General features: G+C 45.0%; 2 protein-coding genes across 2 annotated transcripts in view; both read left to right on the top strand.

Moving 5' to 3' along the window:
• LOC119171908 (uncharacterized) overlaps positions 1-6,101 on the top strand; it is a 167,224-nt gene extending 161,123 nt beyond the window's left edge. Inside the window, exons 33-34 of the mRNA XM_075893030.1 lie at positions 4,782-5,048; positions 6,009-6,101. Of these exons, the coding sequence (XP_075749145.1) occupies positions 4,782-5,048; positions 6,009-6,101 (360 nt within the window). The remainder of the gene's footprint in view (positions 1-4,781; positions 5,049-6,008) is intronic.
• Positions 6,102-17,721: 11,620 nt separating this feature from the next.
• Positions 17,722-21,997, top strand: LOC142814344 (uncharacterized). The gene is made up of 3 exons (XM_075893029.1): positions 17,722-17,917; positions 19,289-19,571; positions 21,801-21,997. Exons 1-3 carry the CDS (start codon positions 17,816-17,818, stop codon positions 21,995-21,997), a joined length of 582 nt encoding a protein of 193 aa, XP_075749144.1. The 5' UTR covers positions 17,722-17,815.
• Positions 21,998-22,189: the final 192 nt, after the last annotated feature.

Genomic DNA, 22,189 nt, shown 5'->3' with positions numbered 1-22,189 from the left:
ATGGGGAGGACAAGCTCCTTTTGCTGACACGGGGGAAGGTGGCAGTCCTGGTCGACTAGCTGGCCGAAATAGTAGACTTGTTCGAGGCCCTTAGAGGAAGATGAGCCACTAGACCAACAGACTCACGAAATACCAACAGCGGCACAAAGGCAGGAAAGTCTCCGTCTGTTGCAAAATAGAGTGGAGTGGGCTGGCGGCCAATAAATAATTTGCCTGAACAAACTAGAGGAGGCATTTACGGTGCAACCTTGCAGTTGTCGGTTTTCCTTGTTCCTATGTCTCTATACCTTTACAGTGTGCTGTAATACTTTAAAGAATATGCTTGAGATTACGTTTAGGTGCACATTAAAGAACCCAGTGTGATCAAAATTTCTAAAGCCCTCCAGTACGAATTTTATCGTTATCATTTTGTGGTTTTGGAATGTTCACCCTAACAATTGTCATTGCTTCAGATTTCGATCATCAAAAGAAAAAAGCTTGTTTACTGAAAATGCATATTTTCTTGTTTGGTTTGCCAGTCTCTTCGAAATGCATTCAGAAACTCTATACTCAGTTTCATCTGTCCCTAGCGCAGAAGAGCAAATTCAACATAATCCTCGAGTGCACGTTGCTGAGAAGAGAGATGTAGTGCCCATGCGCCGTGCCCATTGTTTGTCGTTATGACCTTTACAAGCACAATGATATCGCAGGATTTTTACTTTTCTGCGTGTTGTAGCTGTGATTTGTACGGTGATTTTGCCACATTTTCTGTATGAAACTATTTTTGTGGCTTTATAAAATTGAAGAAACAGTTCCCACTTGCTTATGTTGTTACATGCAAGGGATGAAAAAAGTAACTGTTTTGTCTCGTATGCATCATCTTTCTATTTATAAAGTACAAACAGAACCAATACTGTCTTAAACTTTTATGTTTAGGCTGTGCAGCCACAGTGCTGCAGCAAACTAAGTCTTTGGTTCTGATTAGTGCGTGTTGGTAGAATAGGATAGGTGGACAAATGAGCGCTGTAATGACATCACCGAACTGAATGAATCAAGCATTCTTTCTGGAGTTATTTTTCATATTACCGGACACTGTATCTTCTGGAAGTCCCCTAACGTTTTAAAGCACCTACCGCGCTGGTTAAGTGGTTGCTGTTCTCACTGGCTGACCCGTAGGTGTTTGGGGTCAAATACGGCTGCAGGGGCTGTATGTTTATTAGAGAAAATGCTTGAGGCCCGTGTGCTTAAATTTAGATGCATGTAAGGAACCCCAGGTGGTTGAAATTTTCGGAGCCCTACACTATTGGCATCTCTCGTAGTCGCGGTTGGGGGTTGTTTAACCCCATCACTGATTAAGTTTCTAAGTGAAGCTTTTATTGACTGACTTGTGTAGCTTATGACAGTGATGTCAAAAAAAAATCCTGCTCAATCCCGCAGCTAGTGTGCCCCAAAATTTAATCAAATATATTTTCTTTGCAAAACTGGGGTTCAAAACCTGGGTCTCCATGACCGAAAATAAGTGCCTTGAGTATTAGGCTACTACCCATGCTTGCTCATTGTGTACTCTAAAGCACAATAATGAATTTCCAACTATACAAAAATAATATGGGAGCAGTAATTCGCTATGGTGCTTCATTGAAATTCCCTAAGAGAGCCCCTAAACAATCTTACATTTTTTCAAACATTTAGGGTAACCACTCTCATTGTGTGAAGATTATTGTCACGATCTATGCCGCACGTGGCAATGCTATGAGCTGCAGGCACGCCACAAATTTCAGGAAACAACACCCCTCCCCCCCCCCCTACTCACCTCTTTCGTAGGTCTTTCTGACCTCCATTTGGCATCGAGAAGTTGAATCTGTGATGCGTAGCGCAAGTGATGCTGCGATTGGTCATGCGCAAACCTACGTATTCTGGTTAGTCTGCACACACCTGCCGACATTCTTCGTTTGTTGTTAGTTGCGTTGCAAAAGGAACGGCGTCTAGTGTTGCGTGGACGTGCTATGGCACTGAGTGTCGCCATATAGATTTATCATGTTGGCAATCCTTTCAATGCGTGTGTGCAAAACCACGAGCCAGCAAGACAACAGCGGTTTGCGAACAAGTACGGAGTTGATATAGTCGTGCCAGCTCGAATAGGACGGGGTTTCGAACGTCAGCGATGATGTATGCCTCTCGAGCCTGGGAGGGACACTTTCGAAGGGGGGCAAAGTGGCTTTGGGAGAGGTGACCAGTAGAGCGTGGTGAAGGAAAAAACCAAAATGAGTGATTGCCGGGTTCGGATCATCAAACGTGCGTTATGGCGCAGTTTCAAAAAATTCTCGTGGCGACATGTTCGCTGTAGACCCATGCATAACTTGCCCACCACATTTTGAACGGTGGTTAAGGGGCCCTTTAACCCTTCGGTCACCTTGCGGGATTCCGCAAAACTCATTTGCAATTAAAATATTTCATGTTGAAGGTCTAAAGTGATCCTCTAGACAAAGTGTAATGTCGATACCAGGAAGTCCAAATGGGAAGAGTATATCGACTTCAAGAAACCAATTTCTAACCCATGTTTCTATGATCGTGTGATCGTATTTTTGTTGGCCCATTCTACATGATGAGACTCCATGCTGATTCAGCAAAAAAAAAACAGCGTTTAGGTAAAGGCCTTTACCGATAAAGAAAAGCAGTATGTCAAGTATACCCATGCCTTGGCCTCTTATCCCCTTTTCCTTGATTAGGGAAGGGCTCCCGAATTTCCACATTTTCGTTCCACATGTTAGAAATAGCAGAATACATTGTTTGCAGACTTTTCTTAAGTGGTGAGCAGTGGCAGTGGCAAGTTGCCGTTCAGGAATTAAAGATGCCTACTATATATGCACCTACTCTATTCTTATTCTTCATCATCATCATTTATTATCCCTTAAGGGCCCTGGGTTGGGCATTACATAAAAGGGGAGGAGCACCGAAATATGCATACAAGGTCACATTTACAAAGAAAAAAGGCATGTTAGCTCTGTGCGCTGCTACGAAACTGAAAATAAAAACAGAAAAGACACATGCTACGCGTTTCCGCATACGTTTGGAAAGTATTTGCATTGCGGTTTGACATGCGCAAAACAAAAGAAAAAAAAAGAAAACTAATAACAAACAAATAAACAAGCAAACAAAATCATAGATGGACTGATTTTGTAAGCAGAATCTACAATAAGGAGTGGTTTCGTTATACATTGTTACGGAGTTGAGGACAGTGGTATTCCCCGCCGCGGTGGTCTAGTGGCTAAGGTACTCGGCTGCTGACCCGCAGGGCGCGGGTTCGTATCCCGGCTGCGGTGGCTGCATTTCCGATGGAGGCGGAAATGTTGTAGGCCCGTGTACTCAGATTTGGGTGCACGTTAAAGAACCTCAGGTGGTCAAAATTTCCGGAGCCCTCCACTACGGCGTCTCTCATAATCATATAGTGGTTTTGGGACGTTAAACCCCACATATCAATCAATCAGTCAATTACGAGGACATTGGTATTATATAACTTTAGCGGTACAATATTTACGAAAGAGTAAAGAATAAAAAAGGTACAGTACAAAATATTTAATATACACTTGGAAGAAGCAGCAGCTTGAAAGAAAGCTTCCACTTTCTTGTGTGAGTCGGTGAAGTACAGGTGTCTGTTGTCGGTCAAATTCATTTTGCTAAATGGGCTGATACTAACTGCCTGAATTTCGAATTGTCACGATGTACTATTCATTCGGGAAGCGAGTTCCATTCCTCTATGGCCAAAGGCAAGAAAGACTTGTCGAATGCGGTTGTAGAGCCAGTTATACGCTGCACACTCATGGAGGCTCCTTTACATGAGTAGGCTCTTCTGCTAGTAAATGATCAAGGTGTACATAAAGGGAAATTCGGGGCAATCACCGCCTCCAATATTGCCAATTCCAAGTTTACACTCTTTTCTATGAAAGCCCGCCCCTAGCTTGGCACCCCGATCATACAATGCACCCATGCAAAGCACCTGAACATGAAATTAGTCATTGAAATTAGCCCTGCATAAAGGTTGCTCACCGAACTGTGTGTACAAAGGTGCTCAATGAACCTGACAATTTACAGGATCCTGCAAGCAAAGGTGTGACCCTTGATGTCTGTGTACTAGGGTGGTACCATGATGAAAAAGGCAAAGTTTTAGTCTCCAAGACCAGTGTTTGTTGCTTATAGCTGTTACGTTGGCCTATCTGACGTGCTTCCTTGCCATGCTTCCACATTGCCATTGTTTCATGCCATCATTGTAACCCACTGTGCCACTAACAAGAAGACTTTTTAAAGTCCACATGCACTGTTCTTTCTTGCAACAAAATTTTGATACTGCCGTGTTGAAATTTTGGTTGTTCCGGAAAAATGATCCACTCCACTTTGCCCGGTAATTTTTTATTTGCTGAAGGGGCGGCTCTCAATTTTACGATATTCGTCTACTGGACCTTTAGTTGCATAGTCGTGTCGCTGGTTTACAGTTGGGAAACTTCAAATTGCTAGCAAACGTTGGCACATATTATGTCAATAGTGCTTAGATAAACTTCATTATAATGTGCTTAGTACTTGCATTAGAAAGGAAAAAGTATGTATGATTGCAGGAAACACCTGGCATGACTCGCACAAATTAATGGCAGGCGTGCGCAGTTCAGGAGGTGGTGCTTGTATATTTTTTCTTAAATAGGTGCAACGAACAGTCTGGTATGGTTGTCATTAATAATCATAATAAATGTCCCATCAGTTGAACACTTGTGCAACAGGAGCAGCAGTAAAAAGCTTGATCATCTGCTTCACAGAATTCTGCTGGGTACCAGAGTGACTCCCCGGTGGATAGCCACAGTGGTGCCCAGAGTGTGCGTACCAGCTCGCCCTGCAGCACTTCGTACCTGTCTGCCATTGAAGGAGAGGATGAGGAGGAAGACGATGAGAAGGAGAAGAAACTTGGCTGCAAAGATGACAGTACCCAAACACCCTTGCTGCCGTATCACCAGTCACTAGGCACACAGGTGGTACAGCCAACACACAACGCAGAGTCCCAGACTGAAGGATCAGAGCTTGACCAGGTGGGTGGCTTGGGTTGGCAAGGGTATTGCACAGATTGCGGGCTGGAATAGATGCAATGTCTTTTAGGGAACTGAACATTTAAAGTGATGACTTCTATTAATCTTTTTTTTTTCAAAATCACTTTTGGAAAAGCAGTCTTCACAGAAGTAGTTTAGACTTCATTGGATGTTGGGAATTACGGGATTGTAGGTTTGTCGATGGTCATTGTAAGTTGTGGAACTGTATCTGATGTGCAGTTTTTGTAATTCGGCCTCGATTCGTTCTGCAATAGTTTATGGCTTCGGCAATGCCGGCAGTCGTTTCTGCAAAACACGTCGTAAAGGGGTGTCTTAAGCAGGCTTTAAGGGTAAGTTCCGTGGAAATGACGTGAGTGAACAGACTTTTAGATTATTTAAAAAATAGACATTTTGTACGGGTCCTAGAGAACTAGTGTGTGCATTTCTAGGATGGGAATGACATTCATTTTTTTTCATGGAACCGTGTGAACTAGTGTTGTATGCAGCAAGTTCAGAAATGAGGTTATAGACCCTTGCACTATTTATAAACACAGGTACTGAGTCCCTTGTGAGTTTTGTAACGTAGTAGCAAATGCAAGGAACAAAAGCTTCAGCAAAAAACTGATTTTTACAGCTTTTCTTCCTGTGAATGGCCAAATATTTTAAATTTTATTCCTAGGTACACACATTATGAATTAGTCATTGACGTTAAGTGCCTTCCTTTTACCTGAAAAAGGGAAGTTTTTCTTATCCAGTACAACTTGAAAATACAACCTTTTTGCTTCGGTGTCGCAGAATGATAATTGAAGTGACTGGAAGTCGCTTGAGAAGCAGCAACATGTGCTGCTGCCATTGCAGCTTTGAAACTGAGCAAAAAGATGATTCAACATTTAGCTTGCCCTTGACTCTCCTGTTATGGCAACGTTCTTGTCGTGGTTAGAGCTGCATTTTCTTGATTTGCAGATTACTGAGCTGGAGCTACAGCTGAGAAACCGAGACGCCAAAATTTTTGAACTCCAGGAGAAGCTAGCATGTATCCAGGAAGAGCACGTGTAAGTTTTTGGGGTCTTGACCAGGGCTGAAAAAAGGCGCAGCAGTTCAATTATGAGGTTCTGGTAGTGGGAGGCTCCGGAAATATCAATCATCTGGGATTCTTTAACATCCATCGAAAGCTTGGTATCAGGGCATCTAGCATTTGGCCTTCATTGAAATGCAACCGCTATTGTTGCCATTGGCGAGTGGGTACAAATGCATAGTGAAAAAAAAAAAACACGAAAATGATGAGGATGAAACAGAAAGGCGCTATCTCCCTCTTCTTCAGTTCTTTCCTTGTTGTTTTTGTTTTTTACTACAACCTCCATTGTCTGAATCTAACCCACGGCCGAGCTCAGTAATCGCTGTAACACCGCAGTTGGACTTTGCAATGGAAGCACAATTCCAGTTTGTTTGGGCTGAACGTGTATCTCAAATGATACAATAATGGTTTATGCGAATTTCGTGATTTGAATTTTAAGGTTGCTTTGGATGGACTATATTATATCAGGGGTGGATCCAGCCACCCAATTTAATGGGGGCGGTCGCTTGAATTAACACAGGAAATGGGGAGGGGGGCGTGGTCATTACTTTTTGTTTTTACTAGCACAAAAGCCCTGTAATGGCATAAATACTGTTGATGTGTTCACAGTGTTGTCCCACTCATTTATTTTAACTGGTGATAGCAGGTGGATGGCAAGCACTGAAGAGAGGGGGAAGGGTTGTTGACAGGCTATGGGGGGGGGGGGGCGCGATCGCCCCTACAGCCCCCTTTGGATCTGCCACTGCATTATATAAAACACCGTTTTGAGACCAGTTTTCCGGTCACGCCATAGCAGATTGCCTTTTTGTGTCAGATCGTTGGCTACACCGGCTGCTATAGCTCCCAAACCAAGTGATGTAAACAACCAGCCACAAATTAAACATCGCGGCAAAGGAGTCGGCAGTGGATCGCGTCAGGGCAATTGCGAACTACCTGTGCTGCACGTCAAAGCTTGTGGCCTTGACAAAGACACGTTCATTGAGAGCCTTGTTTTGATTGCGATCGCTGAGAACACCGAAAAAGAAGGTGCAGCAGCAGCGAATCGGCATGCCCCAACGTGTCTCACTTTTGCACTGCCAGCTGAATTTGTCACCGCCACTGCGTCCGCTTGTTTCGTTTCTGCTCGCGTATCTTTCAAAACCACGTTTGTAAAGGTGTAAACTTTTTCTTTTCAGTGCTTTCCATGCATCACTAGAACTCTGTACGAACTTTATTGCTCAGAAAATGGGCGAAATGGAATGAATTCTTAAGCCGCGATGGTGACATGTAGGAGGGGCAGAACAAATTTGAGCATTTGTTCTGCCCCTCCTATGGCAAGGTTAATTGTCTTAATCGGCAAAGCGAGTGAATTTCTAGTGAGCCTGGCCGCTTTCGCTCTCTTTGATGTCAAGTGTGAACACGCTGTGCCAGCAGCGTGAGTGAGGGAAGCGCAGCACATTATTGAGAGACAGTGAAGGCGAGGAAGTTCAAAAGAACATCGTGGACTTTTTTCAGTAAGAAGTAGTTGCCAATAAAGTTATTCTTCATCTTCATTAGCAACTTTAACTTCTTCTTGGTTATTACGAATTCTGGATGATACGAATATATTTGCAGGCTCCCTTCGAATTTGTATCGTAGAGATTCTACAGTATTTGGAAAAGCCCTGAATGCTAATTTATTCAATTCTGTTTATGGTAGTTCTGGCGCAGGAAAGTTTTAGATGAATCCTTTCTGTGAAGAGTACATATTGCGCCAGCCAACTTGCACCTGATTTTTGTAGGTACTACAAAATACAGGTTGAGGCATGCCGCAGGGTTTTGTTTGCCCCCTGATCTCTGAAGCCATGTTATCTTGCATCATCCCCTGCAAGTCCAAACAGTGGTATTCTTTTTCCTGTCTTTGTATGAAAAACTCATTTTGCTTGCATTTTGTTAGTGTCAGATCTGGCCAGATTCAGCTCCTAAATTTCATCTGCACCCTCCAAAAATTTTTTACATAGTTTAAAATTATTTTAATTTTTCTCTAATGCTCCAAGGCATCGTATAAAGCAGTGGTTCTTAGAGATGGATGTTTTGGAGACCTCTTGTGGACTAGTGAAAGTTATGAGTCCTCTTTTGGTAGTGAAAAGGGAGGGGGGTCTGAAATTAACACATGCAGTTCAGAAAAATTTATAGACATGATTGGTGTAGGTTCATTATGACACCTTGGCAGTGCAAACAAAGTAAAATGGCTCACAAAGAAGCGCAGACTGAAACTCTGGTTTATTCGTAGAAGAAATATATATAATAAAACACGAGAGGAAAGAGGGTTTCACGAGGAAGAGTCATTCGAAATCAGCTGCTGTCCAGAAATGCAACCATGCAATCTAAAAGCGCTATAGAGTGCGAAATGACTCAAACATTACGACCATCTCCCCGATGGTAACCCTAATAAGATGCGAAGCAGCAGTGATGTGCACAGCGTTGACCCGGTTAAAACGAGCGTCGACGCGGGTGCTGGAAGAATGGTTTGAAGCAAAACCCAGTGTAGCATCTACTCGAGTAAGCGTTTGTTTGAAACGCAAAAACATGGCAGGTGGTAGATTGGGTTTCACGTAAGTTTTATTGCAGATAAATGAGCGGAAAGAGTGTTTCCACTTGACATGCGGTCGAGCGTTGCAGGTGGTGGAGAGGGCGAAGCGAGAGGTGTTGCGAGCGGGCGGAGTAGCCTGCAGCTGTGTGCGTTGTGGTGAGCATGCTACGGGTGAGGGAGAGTGATATCTATATGCAGCTGCAGCCTGAGCTACCGTATAAACTGGACTATAGGTCAAGTGGGAATATAGGTCGACATCCCAAGTTCAGGTTACCGAAAATGAAAAAAAGGAAAACAACCCAAAACTGCCAAACAAAGTTTAATTGCAAATTGGGTGCACCGCACCCCCGATCGTCTGAGCTTCCCTCAACCACTATCACAACTGTTCCTATTCATCAGACGAAGCAACACTGTCTTCTGAAGACGAGAGTTTGTAGCTGGCCGCCTCCCACAGTGCGTTGTCTCCCGTGCCGTACAGCGAGTTGCTGAGGGAAAATTTCTTAAAAGCATTTTCCACCATGGAATCTGGCAAGGAACACCAGACTGAAAGCACCCAGCCACAAACAGTCGCAACCGGAGGCCTCTGTAGGCAGCCTGTCGGTGTCTTTGGGTTGTCGCTGGACATCCTCTTTTGGTACTCCAGCCACACTCGTTCCATGAACGGCTTGTTTAGCACAACCTCGAGCAGTCGGAGGGTGGACGTCATACCACCTGGTATCATGGCGAGGTCAGTTTTTCTATCGCCCAGTGCGCGCTTCACAGCGTCGGTTAATGACCACAAAACGCATCTATCACCAGCATGCTGCAAAGACGGAGCAGTGCACCTGGACGACGGTTCCAGACTACTCTATCCATTCGAGCATCATGGCCTCGTTTATGCATCCCTGTTAACGCGAACGACAACACCGGGTGGGAACACTTTCTTCAACATTGTCTTGCATTTGAAAATGATGAAGAGCGGAAGCTTTCTACCATCTGCCATGCATTTCTGCATGACGGTGAAGCGGGAGTGCTCGTTGCCAGTGGACAACAGCTTCATATCCTTGGCGCCACGCTGCAGGATCATGGTCGATGAAAGCATGTCAAACCACACGGGGGTCTCATCAGCACTGTCAATTTGCCCCATCATGTAGTTGTTTTGATCCTGAAGTCTGTTCACGAAGCCCTGAAAGTTTATAAGCTTGTCCTTGAACTCGTCTGGAAACTTCTGACAGATGGATGTGCGCCACTGGAAAGAAAATTCTTTGCGTCTCATGCATCGACGCACCCAAGAGTTTGGTGCACAAAACTCTTCTCTAGTGAGCCCAGCTTCTCGAGCGAGTTACACAGCTTTCTTGCGAATGGTATCCACGGTCTTTGGCCGCGAGCATGCGTGAACTTCCCACACAAAGTTCCCAAGCCTACCCTCCAGCTGTGGATGAACCGCATTTCGCCCACCAAATTACATTTTCCGAGGATCGCGCATCTGCAGCTTTCCTTTTTGCACCCTTCAATAGCGCAGGCTTTTTTCCGATACATTAAAGTGGCGCTGAGCAGCCGTATTCGGATTTGCTTCTGCAAACTCAACAACCTCTAGTTTAAACGCAGCTGAGTACTGCTTTTTCGTACCGCTACTCATATTTAGTGAACGAAAAAAGATAATAAAAATGAAACCCAATGTCAAGCAGAGGGAAAACTTGGGACAGATCGGAGGCAAATCACGAACGCAAAAAAAAAAAAAAAATCAGACAAGAGACAAGGCGAAACTCTTCAAGGTGGACGATAGGGCGAGTTGGTGATTCATGATCGACGTATGTAACTGCGCGGTAGTAAACACGGACGACAAGAAGATACAAGGACAAGCGCAGACTATCAACTGAAGGTTTATTTTTCACAAACCACATATATATGACTGAAACAGAAACAGAAAACACGAAAATCAACAAAAACTGATGACTTAGCACTTAACAATCGACAAAACGTGAACGTTTGACAAAAGCAGATTCAAGGACCATGTGCGCCACTTGCCAGATACCGTAGCTCTTTATCTAAAAGAGCTAACGACGGTTTGCTGACGCAGTGTTCTGGTTCCCGTGCCATTTTTTCCGCTTCGACGATCATACGGGTATGATCGTCTTTGTGCCTGAACATTACGACCGTGCTTTCGAACTGCGCAAGGCAGCCACACCTACTGATGTGCTGAGCTAAAAAACCCTCATTGCCAGTGCGCACATTGCGTGCGTGCTCGCGCAGGCGCTCATTTAGGCATCTCCCAGTCTGCCCGATGTAACACGCACCACAAGATAGCGGAATTCTATATACTACATTCATGTCACATCTGACAAACTGGGTTTTATGCCTGACAATGCAAGCTTGTTTGGGCCTATTGTTTACACATGTCATTTTGGCTAGCTGAGAGAGCTTGTAAGGTGCCGAAAAAACGACCTTTACGCCCATGCGCTGACCGAGCTTTTTTATCTTGTGAGATAGCTGGTGCTTGTAAGGGATTACCGCGACTTTGTCACGTTTGCTTTTGTCTCTGTCATTAGTGCTCTCTCTGCTTCTGGGCTTTTTCTTCTTTTTTATTGTTTCTGCCACAGAAATGAGAAGCGAATCCGGGTAGCCAGCTTCTTTCAGACGCTCAACTTGATTTTGGAAGCTTGTTTCCATCATATGGAAACATGATCTGTCCAGGGCATTAGTGAAGCAGGTGTTCACTATGCCTCTCTTAACCAATTTGCTATGAGCTGATTTAAAAGGCAAAAGCGGTTTCATAGCGCGAGGCTCATACATCCAGCATGCGTGATTCACGCTGAACAAAAGTCTCATGTCTAGGAAGCGAATCGAGTTGTTCACTGGGAGTTCATGGGTCAGTACGAGTGGACTCAAGCAGTCACTAAAAACTTCAATTACATCAGATGACAACCCCATTACTCTAGCAGATTCACACTTAAAAACCACCAGGTAGTCGTCGACGAACCTGAAAATTCTCACAACTTCCTGGCAACTCAGCCGCTCTTTCAAGTTCCTGTCGAACTTCGCAAGCAACAAATCACTCAGAATCGGTGCAATCGAAGATCCTATTGAAACGCCATTATTTTGATAAACATCACCGTTCCATTCTACAAAGGTAGAGGTCAGATAGGTAGCTAGCAGGTCAAGAAAACTGCTAACACTGACACCAGCTGCATTCTGGAACGTTACGTGGCCCATTATATCAACACATTCTTCTATGCATGAATACAAAGCGTCACGAGGGAGAGAATAATATAAATCTTTGATATCTATGGAAAAAGCACTCAAAGTGTAGTTAGAATACTCTTTGAAGAATTCAGTGACCTCCCTTGAATTCCTGACTAGAAAGGGATCATTAATCTCTAAAAGTTTCAACTTTTTCTGCAAAAACATCCCTAAGGCGTTTTGCCAAGAACCCTTCTCTGTAACAATGACACGAAATGGCACGTCGGCTTTGTGTGTCTTTGCCGAAAAAAACATCTCTAGGGCCAACTTCTCACTTTTTTCTATCTTTTTTGCTATTTCAGACAGGTTAAGCTGCGTGCACAGTTTTTTCGCCTTAGATTTGACTTTAACCAGGTCGATACCACTGCACTTTTGGAAGACGGATGTGACCGCACTTACAGCTTTCTTCAGGTACAAGTCTTTGTTGAGGACCGCGAAGCCTCCCTCCTTGTCCGAAGGCACCACGCACAGTTCGTTGTCTCGTAGATGTGAAATTGTCCTGCTTAAAGGAAGACTACTTGCGCACGGCTTAACTTGCTGCAGCACATCAACTCCTTCAGACACGCACCTGTTACAGTCTTCTTGTGGAGCAAGGCTTGAAACACGTCTCACTATGGCCAGAAGATCCGGTGCGGTGTACTTCTTGTCTACGGCATACTTGGGGCCTAAGCTCAACGTCCGCCGCACGAAGTCTGGAAGAACTACGTCACCACACGTGTGCACAACACCTTTGAAGCGCTGCTTCGCCGCGATTCCAGAGCGTAGCCTCCTGAGTTCACCTGCCCACAGTGTGTCTGTGGTATGCTCGATGCATGCTGTGAACTCTTTCATTCTTCGTCTTTTGATACTGGGACTGACCTCCTGTTGAAGCTGAAGTTGCAGGGCTTCTCTATACAGGCGGGCCTGTCTATTCCACTCTGATCTGAGAATCTTACAAATCCGGAGACCATGGCTGCTGGAGGGGTTGACGCCACCGAATAATCCTTTCACGTCTGAAGGCAGCTGCTTCTGTCGAATGTGGAACGCGAAAGCACGGGCACGGCAGGTAGCCAGTGCGACGAGGGTGATGAGTATAGACGGAAGAAGGGTTAGGGACGAAACACTGCCCGAAGAACTAGAAATGTAACTAATCAAGGTGGACGATTGGGCGAGTTGGTGATTCATGATCGACGTATGTAACTGCGCGGTAGTAAACACGGACGACAAGAAGATACAAGGACAAGCGCAGACTATCAACTGAAGGTTTATTTTTCACAAACCACATATATATGACTGAAACAGAAACAGAAAACACGAAAATCAACAAAAACTGATGACTTAGCACTTAACAATCGACAAAACGTGAACGTTTGACAAAAGCAGATTCAAGGACCATGTGCGCCACTTGCCAGATACCGTAGCTCTTTATCTAAAAGAGCTAACGACGGTTTGCTGACGCAGTGTTCTGGTTCCCGTGCCATTTTTTCCGCTTCGACGATCATACGGGTATGATCGTCTTTGTGCCTGAACATTACGACCGTGCTTTCGAACTGCGCAAGGCAGCCACACCTACTGATGTGCTGAGCTAAAAAACCCTCATTGCCAGTGCGCACATTGCGTGCGTGCTCGCGCAGGCGCTCATTTAGGCATCTCCCAGCAAACCGTCGTTAGCTCTTTTAGATAAAGAGCTACGGTATCTGGCAAGTGGCGCACATGGTCCTTGAATCTGCTTTTGTCAAACGTTCACGTTTTGTCGATTGTTAAGTGCTAAGTCATCAGTTTTTGTTGATTTTCGTGTTTTCTGTTTCTGTTTCAGTCATATATATGTGGTTTGTGAAAAATAAACCTTCAGTTGATAGTCTGCGCTTGTCCTTGTATCTTCTTGTCGTCCGTGTTTACTACCGCGCAGTTACATACGTCGATCATGAATCACCAACTCGCCCAATCGTCCACCTTGATTAGTTACATTTCTAGTTCTTCGGGCAGTGTTTCGTCCCTAACCCTTCTTCCGTCTATACTCATCACCCTCGTCGCACTGGCTACCTGCCGTGCCCGTGCTTTCGCGTTCCACATTCGACAGAAGCAGCTGCCTTCAGACGTGAAAGGATTATTCGGTGGCGTCAACCCCTCCAGCAGCCATGGTCTCCGGATTTGTAAGATTCTCAGATCAGAGTGGAATAGACAGGCCCGCCTGTATAGAGAAGCCCTGCAACTTCAGCTTCAACAGGAGGTCAGTCCCAGTATCAAAAGACGAAGAATGAAAGAGTTCACAGCATGCATCGAGCATACCACAGACACACTGTGGGCAGGTGAACTCAGGAGGCTACGCTCTGGAATCGCGGCGAAGCAGCGCTTCAAAGGTGTTGTGCACACGTGTGGTGACGTAGTTCTTCCAGACTTCGTGCGGCGGACGTTGAGCTTAGGCCCCAAGTATGCCGTAGACAAGAAGTACACCGCACCGGATCTTCTGGCCATAGTGAGACGTGTTTCAAGCCTTGCTCCACAAGAAGACTGTAACAGGTGCGTGTCTGAAGGAGTTGATGTGCTGCAGCAAGTTAAGCCGTGCGCAAGTAGTCTTCCTTTAAGCAGGACAATTTCACATCTACGAGACAACGAACTGTGCGTGGTGCCTTCGGACAAGGAGGGAGGCTTCGCGGTCCTCAACAAAGACTTGTACCTGAAGAAAGCTGTAAGTGCGGTCACATCCGTCTTCCAAAAGTGCAGTGGTATCGACCTGGTTAAAGTCAAATCTAAGGCGAAAAAACTGTGCACGCAGCTTAACCTGTCTGAAATAGCAAAAAAGATAGAAAAAAGTGAGAAGTTGGCCCTAGAGATGTTTTTTTCGGCAAAGACACACAAAGCCGACGTGTCATTTCGTGTCATTGTTACAGAGAAGGGTTCTTGGCAAAACGCCTTAGGGATGTTTTTGCAGAAAAAGTTGAAACTTTTAGAGATTAATGATCCCTTTCTAGTCAGGAATTCAAGGGAGGTCACTGAATTCTTCAAAGAGTATTCTAACTACACTTTGAGTGCTTTTTCCATAGATATCAAAGATTTATATTATTCTCTCCCTCGTGACGCTTTGTATTCATGCATAGAAGAATGTGTTGATATAATGGGCCACGTAACGTTCCAGAATGCAGCTGGTGTCAGTGTTAGCAGTTTTCTTGACCTGCTAGCTACCTATCTGACCTCTACCTTTGTAGAATGGAACGGTGATGTTTATCAAAATAATGGCGTTTCAATAGGATCTTCGATTGCACCGATTCTGAGTGATTTGTTGCTTGCGAAGTTCGACAGGAACTTGAAAGAGCGGCTGAGTTGCCAGGAAGTTGTGAGAATTTTCAGGTTCGTCGACGACTACCTGGTGGTTTTTAAGTGTGAATCTGCTAGAGTAATGGGGTTGTCATCTGATGTAATTGAAGTTTTTAGTGACTGCTTGAGTCCACTCGTACTGACCCATGAACTCCCAGTGAACAACTCGATTCGCTTCCTAGACATGAGACTTTTGTTCAGCGTGAATCACGCATGCTGGATGTATGAGCCTCGCGCTATGAAACCGCTTTTGCCTTTTAAATCAGCTCATAGCAAATTGGTTAAGAGAGGCATAGTGAACACCTGCTTCACTAATGCCCTGGACAGATCATGTTTCCATATGATGGAAACAAGCTTCCAAAATCAAGTTGAGCGTCTGAAAGAAGCTGGCTACCCGGATTCGCTTCTCATTTCTGTGGCAGAAACAATAAAAAAGAAGAAAAAGCCCAGAAGCAGAGAGAGCACTAATGACAGAGACAAAAGCAAACGTGACAAAGTCGCGGTAATCCCTTACAAGCACCAGCTATCTCACAAGATAAAAAAGCTCGGTCAGCGCATGGGCGTAAAGGTCGTTTTTTCGGCACCTTACAAGCTCTCTCAGCTAGCCAAAATGACATGTGTAAACAATAGGCCCAAACAAGCTTGCATTGTCAGGCATAAAACCCAGTTTGTCAGATGTGACATGAATGTAGTATATAGAATTCCGCTATCTTGTGGTGCGTGTTACATCGGGCAGACTGGGAGATGCCTAAATGAGCGCCTGCGCGAGCACGCACGCAATGTGCGCACTGGCAATGAGGGTTTTTTAGCTCAGCACATCAGTAGGTGTGGCTGCCTTGCGCAGTTCGAAAGCACGGTCGTAATGTTCAGGCACAAAGACGATCATACCCGTATGATCGTCGAAGCGGAAAAAATGGCACGGGAACCAGAACACTGCGTCAGCAAACCGTCGTTAGCTCTTTTAGATAAAGAGCTACGGTATCTGGCAAGTGGCGCACATGGTCCTTGAATCTGCTTTTGTCAAACGTTCACGTTTTGTCGATTGTTAAGTGCTAAGTCATCAGTTTTTGTTGATTTTCGTGTTTTCTGTTTCTGTTTCAGTCATATATATGTGGTTTGTGAAAAATAAACCTTCAGTTGATAGTCTGCGCTTGTCCTTGTATCTTCTTGTCGTCCGTGTTTACTACCGCGCAGTTACATACGGCGAAACTCTTATTAGATTTGGATGCAGATATAGCCGTGTCCGGCTTCTCATGCACATTCCAGCCACATGTTGCCAAACAGTAGCGCACTGTCGGCTAGACACCCCTATAAATCAGACGAGGGGCAACTTTAGCTCGTTCTTTTAGTAGAAATATCGACTTATATTCCGGCTTATATGGTACTTGCCACCGTGCCAACACCTGTGACGAGGGGCACGCGTTGCTGCGTCTTCATAAGGATACCCATACATACGGTGTTACACACGATTCGAAGATCTGCTTTGAATCTAAAAAGGGGGCTTCAGCAATGTCTCTAATATTCGTGCCATGATGGGCGTACGAAACAGGTGTGTGTGGAAATTCGGTGCGCAAACACACATTCCGCAATGGGCAGACAAGTGCAAACCTGGTGCGCGTTGTAGTGCTTTCTCAAGCGCTTATTCAGGCAGCATCCAGTCTGCCCCATATATACCCTGCTGCAAGACAATTGTGGCATGCATGAAACATTCATTCGCCGCCGAAAATTGCAGCAGTTGCAAAGTAGACTTGTGATGTCAATCATTTTACTAACTGTCGAGCAAATGTTGTTTATTGCATAACATTGTCTTGCAACAGCGTATTACAGCGAAAGCTGTTAGATCACAACTCGGGTCTCTCGCAGCGCCGCCTCCGCCGGTGTCCATAACCTTTGTCGCAGGAAATAAGAAAACCCTAGTACCAATGACACAGTGGGACTCGAACCCAGGTCTGCTGGGTGCCAGCCCAGTAGTCTACCACTGAGCTACGCCGGTGTTAGTGACTTGTTGGTAAACTTGCCTTAGGCAGGCTTGATGTCGGCAAAGTAACGCGGTAATACGACTTAAAAAGCGTTTTAAAACAGGGAAAGAAATACCAACCGTTGCACAACGCGAGTAGCGTAACGAGTGGGCCGTCCAACGCTCCAACCCATTACAAAAGCTTGTTCTCTTTCTACTATTAACTGTGGCACGCACCCACTTCAGGCATAATTCCTCATCGTCGTCAGCTGCTGCATGAACAATCGGCACAAAATTCCTGGCAAGTGTTTTGCGGATACCACGCTTCTGAGAATGATGAAAAATAGCATAGGGAATGCCGGCCTACCAACCTAAAATTTTTATTATTAATGCTGTAGTGGGTATCAAGCTTGTGTGCTTGCAGCAGTTACCCAATGAGTGTTTAGAAGGCACTCTGAAAGGCTGCTCTTCTAGCTTTGGCTGTAACTGCTGCACCTTCCACACAGGCCTGGTGTTTTTATATTAGGCAGGCTGGATGCCACCTGAGCATGCACTTGCGAAAACAAAAATATTTAGTTCGCTCGATGCTGCCGGAAGAAAGGGAATGTGTGATTCTATTTCATGACATTTTTTTGTTAGCGTTAGCAGATTGTGAATTCCTAGAAGTGTGTGTTGATGTGTTTTGGAACTCTTTGTTGCAGCCGTAAGATGCAAAAGCTTCATCTCAGATATGAGACGCTGCACACCGAGTCACTTGGGCCAACAATGCAGCATGAGGTTAGTGGCTGTTTCTTCATCCTTGCGTGTGCATGAATGAATCTTCTTAACAGTGTGAGATGTCAAGGGAAACTGTTAAGAAATTTGAAGAGTGCGGAGCTTGGTGAAATGATGCTTTTGTGATGAAGCATTAGCAATTTATTTTAATTAAAGTAAATGTACTTTTAATCATGGAGCAACAGCGCCTCTTGTGTTATGCTTTTCACTCTTGCTCACCAACCATCTGCTTATCAATGGGGCCATTGATCAGGAGCGAAAAGCATAAAAGGCATCGAAGGCAATACTCTGCGATAGCACCCCAGGTTAGTTTGACCTTGTTAGGAAAAAGGCGACAAAACTTTTATTTCAATCCTGAAATTAGCCTTTCCCAAATTATTCCAACGTGTGTCTGAGTCTGATAGGACTGACTACAATGGTTCTTCCAATACATCCAGTGTTAAGCACCCCATAGACACAACGCTGCAGCTTTTTTAGCGGCGGGTTGCTGTCACCATTGGTTTTAAATGCGTGTTAGATGGCTAGCTACGTTTGAATTATGAGGTGTTTGCTCATTTCAGGATCAGATGTTTTTGCTGAAATAGAGTTAACTAAAAACATCTCATGGATTGTTGTTGAAATAGCAAAATTGTACATTTATCCTTTTTTTGCAATAAAGGCTGCCGATGGCCAATCACGACTCCCAAGAACACACGAGCCAAATACTATAGTGCAGCACGTGGCCTGGAACTGACCATTTGTTCTCAGTCAGCGAGAAATCGCTTTTTCTCTCGACAGATGATGCTACAGGCTCAAAAATCATTCGCAGGTCAATTGTCTGACATTGGCTAACTTGAGCATGGCATGCTTGGTTGTTACTGGGACAGCTACAGGAGGCTGCGACTTGTTTACCTGTGTGTGTACGATCACAATGGAAGGTCGTGCATTTGAGGAACAATAAGGTGCTCAAGGTCACGAGGCACGCTTGAAGTAATTTCTTCCTCCGTGCCATCCCTCCCTGCTTAGCTTTCTACACTTTCGTCGAGACGACAGAAGAGAGAATTAATTTGCAGGGTGCGACAAATCCTTGTAACTCCGCTTATACTGGACAGATCCTAAAATATTTGTGGCGGTGAATTTGTGAGGCTATAAGCTCCTCTAGGGAATCCATTCCATGGCTACTTGAAAAACTGTTGCAGGTCCCCTTAAGGTTAAGATTGTTCAAGTTGTCGGTGCTGTGCTTGCATTTTTCTTACTGCCTGCTCGCTATAGCCTCATTGTACCTAGTCTTTCGTTGTCGCATTTGGAACCTCTCGAGTGTTTTGATATGTTGTCTTTCCTACCACGTCGTCAAATGCAGCATATTAGTGAATGATGAGTTGTGCTCTTGTGCAGGTGAACCAGAAGTCAAGGAGCAGCAGCAGCTCTGAGGAAAAGGTGCAGGTGGGCGAAGAGGAGGAAGAGGAAAAGGAAAATGAGGAGCCCCAGGATGCAGCCCCCGAGATCGGCCAGGCCGAAGACGAAAGAGAGCAAGACCGGCCACAGCAACAGCGAGCCCCTATGCTTCCTCGGAGATCTCCACCCGCTTGCATTGAGCTCGAAGAGGAGCTACACGCACTTTCCATTGAGCCGAGGACCAAGGAGGCACCCTCAGTTGACCACAAGATCAAGAGGCCAGGTGCGTCTCATTTCAGGGGCCAAAAGTCCTCCTGACAACATATGCAAATGTACACGTGCACACACACACACCACAAAAAAAGGGAAAAGTAATGGCTACACCACTACAGCTAGGCAATGGTTTCTATACTTGTTAGCAGGTTGAGCCCTTTGTTTTTGAGTTGCACATCTCTATGGCGAGTTGCATAATTGTAGTCTTAGAGATCAAGGTACATAGCCCATAGTGCATAGGCAAGCTTGAATTGAGGGTGTCGGATATCTTTGTGGGTGGCCAGTTTTTATGTAGATAGTAGGGGTGCGCGAATATGCAAACTTTCGAATATTTTTCTAATAGTGTTTGGTATTTGATTCAATTTGCACTGTAATTACTCGAACTTCTCAGACAAAGACAATCAGTGTCAGATTGGCTGTGGCCCTTTCAGATTAATTTATATGCTTAAGCCCATCGCACTTTCGCACGGTGGCAAAGCTGCCTTTTAGATTCTGCTTTAATTGCAAATGTATTAACTTGAAAAAAATGCTGGTTCCGACATTTGAGATGCGCTGTGCCATTACAATGGCCTCTTAATATTTTTATATATTTCACCGCATTACACTTATATTGTGGCAAAGCAATTTTCAGGGCTCAAATATGACTGTAAGCGGATCATTTCACAAAAGCGCTGGATTAAATCTGTGTGTTTGAAGTGTGGGCTTTGATTAATGTAGTTTTGGGCCAGAATAACAAAACTTTATTGGAGAAAAAGACTTCGTTGCCACTAAAACGGGGCAACGTTGCGTGGTCGGGCCTCTATTCCAAAGCACCGCTGGCTCTCGCCATCCTTTCAGCCCTCCTGACCAGCCTCCGCTGGTTCTCAAGGGCCGGGCTGGACAGCATTGTCTCCCACATCCCTCTGCTGTTGTCCCCTTCCTGTTCTTCGGTGTGTGCCGTACATTGCCATGTGATGCGGTAGAGCACCGGTGTGCTTCCATACCACGGGCATATGTCTCTGTATGCTGTGGGGTGGTATGCATGCAATCTGTGGATGTTGTTGGTGTAACGTCGCAGAATCCCTGGCCGGAAGGTTCTTGTGTGGAAAATCTGAAAAAAGTCAGGCGGGGACTTTCCGGATCCAAACTTCTTATGTTTTTATACATTAACGTCTATAAGGCATAAGAAAGTCTGATCTTGAAGGGAGCATGTCCTTGTTCGCCAAATAATTTGGGCTTCCACGAAAGTTCTAAGAGGAGGATAGGCTGAGAAAATAACATCGTTGCCTTTCACTTGTAAAATGTTGTTGGAAACACTTTGGTTGCACAAAATTGGGTACAGAAGTACAATTCGGCCTCTGCATTGCCTTATTCTTGATAACACAACTATGAAACACCACCCCGCCAGCGCTTTGTTAACCTAGAAGCATTTGAAAAATATTGGACAGCTATTCATAAAATATTTTGATTAGCACTCGAATTTAATATTTTATTTCGCCTTGCGCCAAAATTTTTGCTATTCGCTCCACTGCTGTAAATAGGGTCTGTCCCTTAGCTCTACAAGAGGGGGTTCCAGGCTTTCTCGTGTTGTGGCTCAACATACGGATGGGACTTTGCGCTGAGCTGCTTCGTGCAGTGAGCGGGGTAGGGGGCCACTTCAAAGAACTGTGTCCTCGTGGCTGCTTTTCGGGCATACTTTGGTATACAGTTGTAGTAACTCGTTAGGCCTAATGCTCTTTAAAGCTTCCTGTTGCACGTATAGAAATATGAGCTGGACTTCTTCATTGAGCGTTGCTTCTGTCGGATTTTGCTTTTGTATAAACCTTTTTCACAAGCTGCCCCTGGGGCGCCACCATGGTCCTCTCTAGGCTGCGCTTAGTAGGCGCAACTCCACAAAACTCACACTGCCGAGGCAGCGTTGTCTGGCTTTGCCCAACATAGCGGTATTTTTTTTTCGTCCCCTGTGAAAAGATCTGTAGGCATAACAAGAATGGCGTTCAATTTGTGCCGAGAATTCCACTCATTTGCGCGACAAAAGTGGCACGAACCAGGGATTAATATTTGCTTTGCAAAACGCTCCATACATACATGTTCACGTGCATCTAGTTTAGTAGACTGCACTAATGTGGTTGTGATGACTAATGACAAACTCTCCAAATGTGCCTGAATAGTTGCTGTCAAACATGTACACCTTGACATACAAGGCAGAATGAACGCTGGAAAATTTGATGTTGTAGCCATTGTCTAAAATTTCTTTCAGCAGAGCGGCCTCAGGTGCCGGAGTTCTACGACCTCTACTGGCGCATGGAGCAGGCTGCCGCTTCCTCGGACGTCGAGTCCATGTGGTCCAGCTGTGGAGGATCCCCGACCAAGAGCAAGGTCATCTGCCATGCTTTTGATGGGCTAGCGAGAGGGCGGGCCTACCTTCGTGCTGTTTCAAATCTGAGGGAAATCTGAAAACTTGTTCATTTTCACTTTGGCTCATGCCAAGCTATAGGCACTTTTTTTCTCTCGACGAGCTTACTTTGAGCTGTGCGGAGTTATCATTGCAACTCTGCACTTGTAAACTGTCTACAACTCCCCTAAACAAGGCATGGAAACTTCTTGTGACATATCTACTTACTTGGCCCTCACAAAGTCGTTGTCTGA

The sequence above is a fragment of the Rhipicephalus microplus genome, chromosome 4, assembly GCF_043290135.1.
Source record: "Rhipicephalus microplus isolate Deutch F79 chromosome 4, USDA_Rmic, whole genome shotgun sequence".
In the NCBI taxonomy this organism is placed as follows: Eukaryota; Metazoa; Arthropoda; class Arachnida; order Ixodida; family Ixodidae; genus Rhipicephalus; species Rhipicephalus microplus.
Note: the sequence above shows the minus strand (reverse complement) of the source record. Positions and strands in the feature narration are given on the sequence as shown.

Excerpts from the sequence above, each read along its gene's own strand:
- LOC142814344 (XM_075893029.1), top strand. The coding sequence starts at position 17,816 with ATGTGTTTTGGAACTCTTTGTTGCAGCCGTAAGATGCAAAAGCTTCAT. Across the intron at positions 17,918-19,288 it reads GGCCAACAATGCAGCATGAG|GTGAACCAGAAGTCAAGGAG; the intron begins GTTAGTGGCTGT and ends GCTCTTGTGCAG. Across the intron at positions 19,572-21,800 it reads CCACAAGATCAAGAGGCCAG|CAGAGCGGCCTCAGGTGCCG; the intron begins GTGCGTCTCATT and ends AATTTCTTTCAG.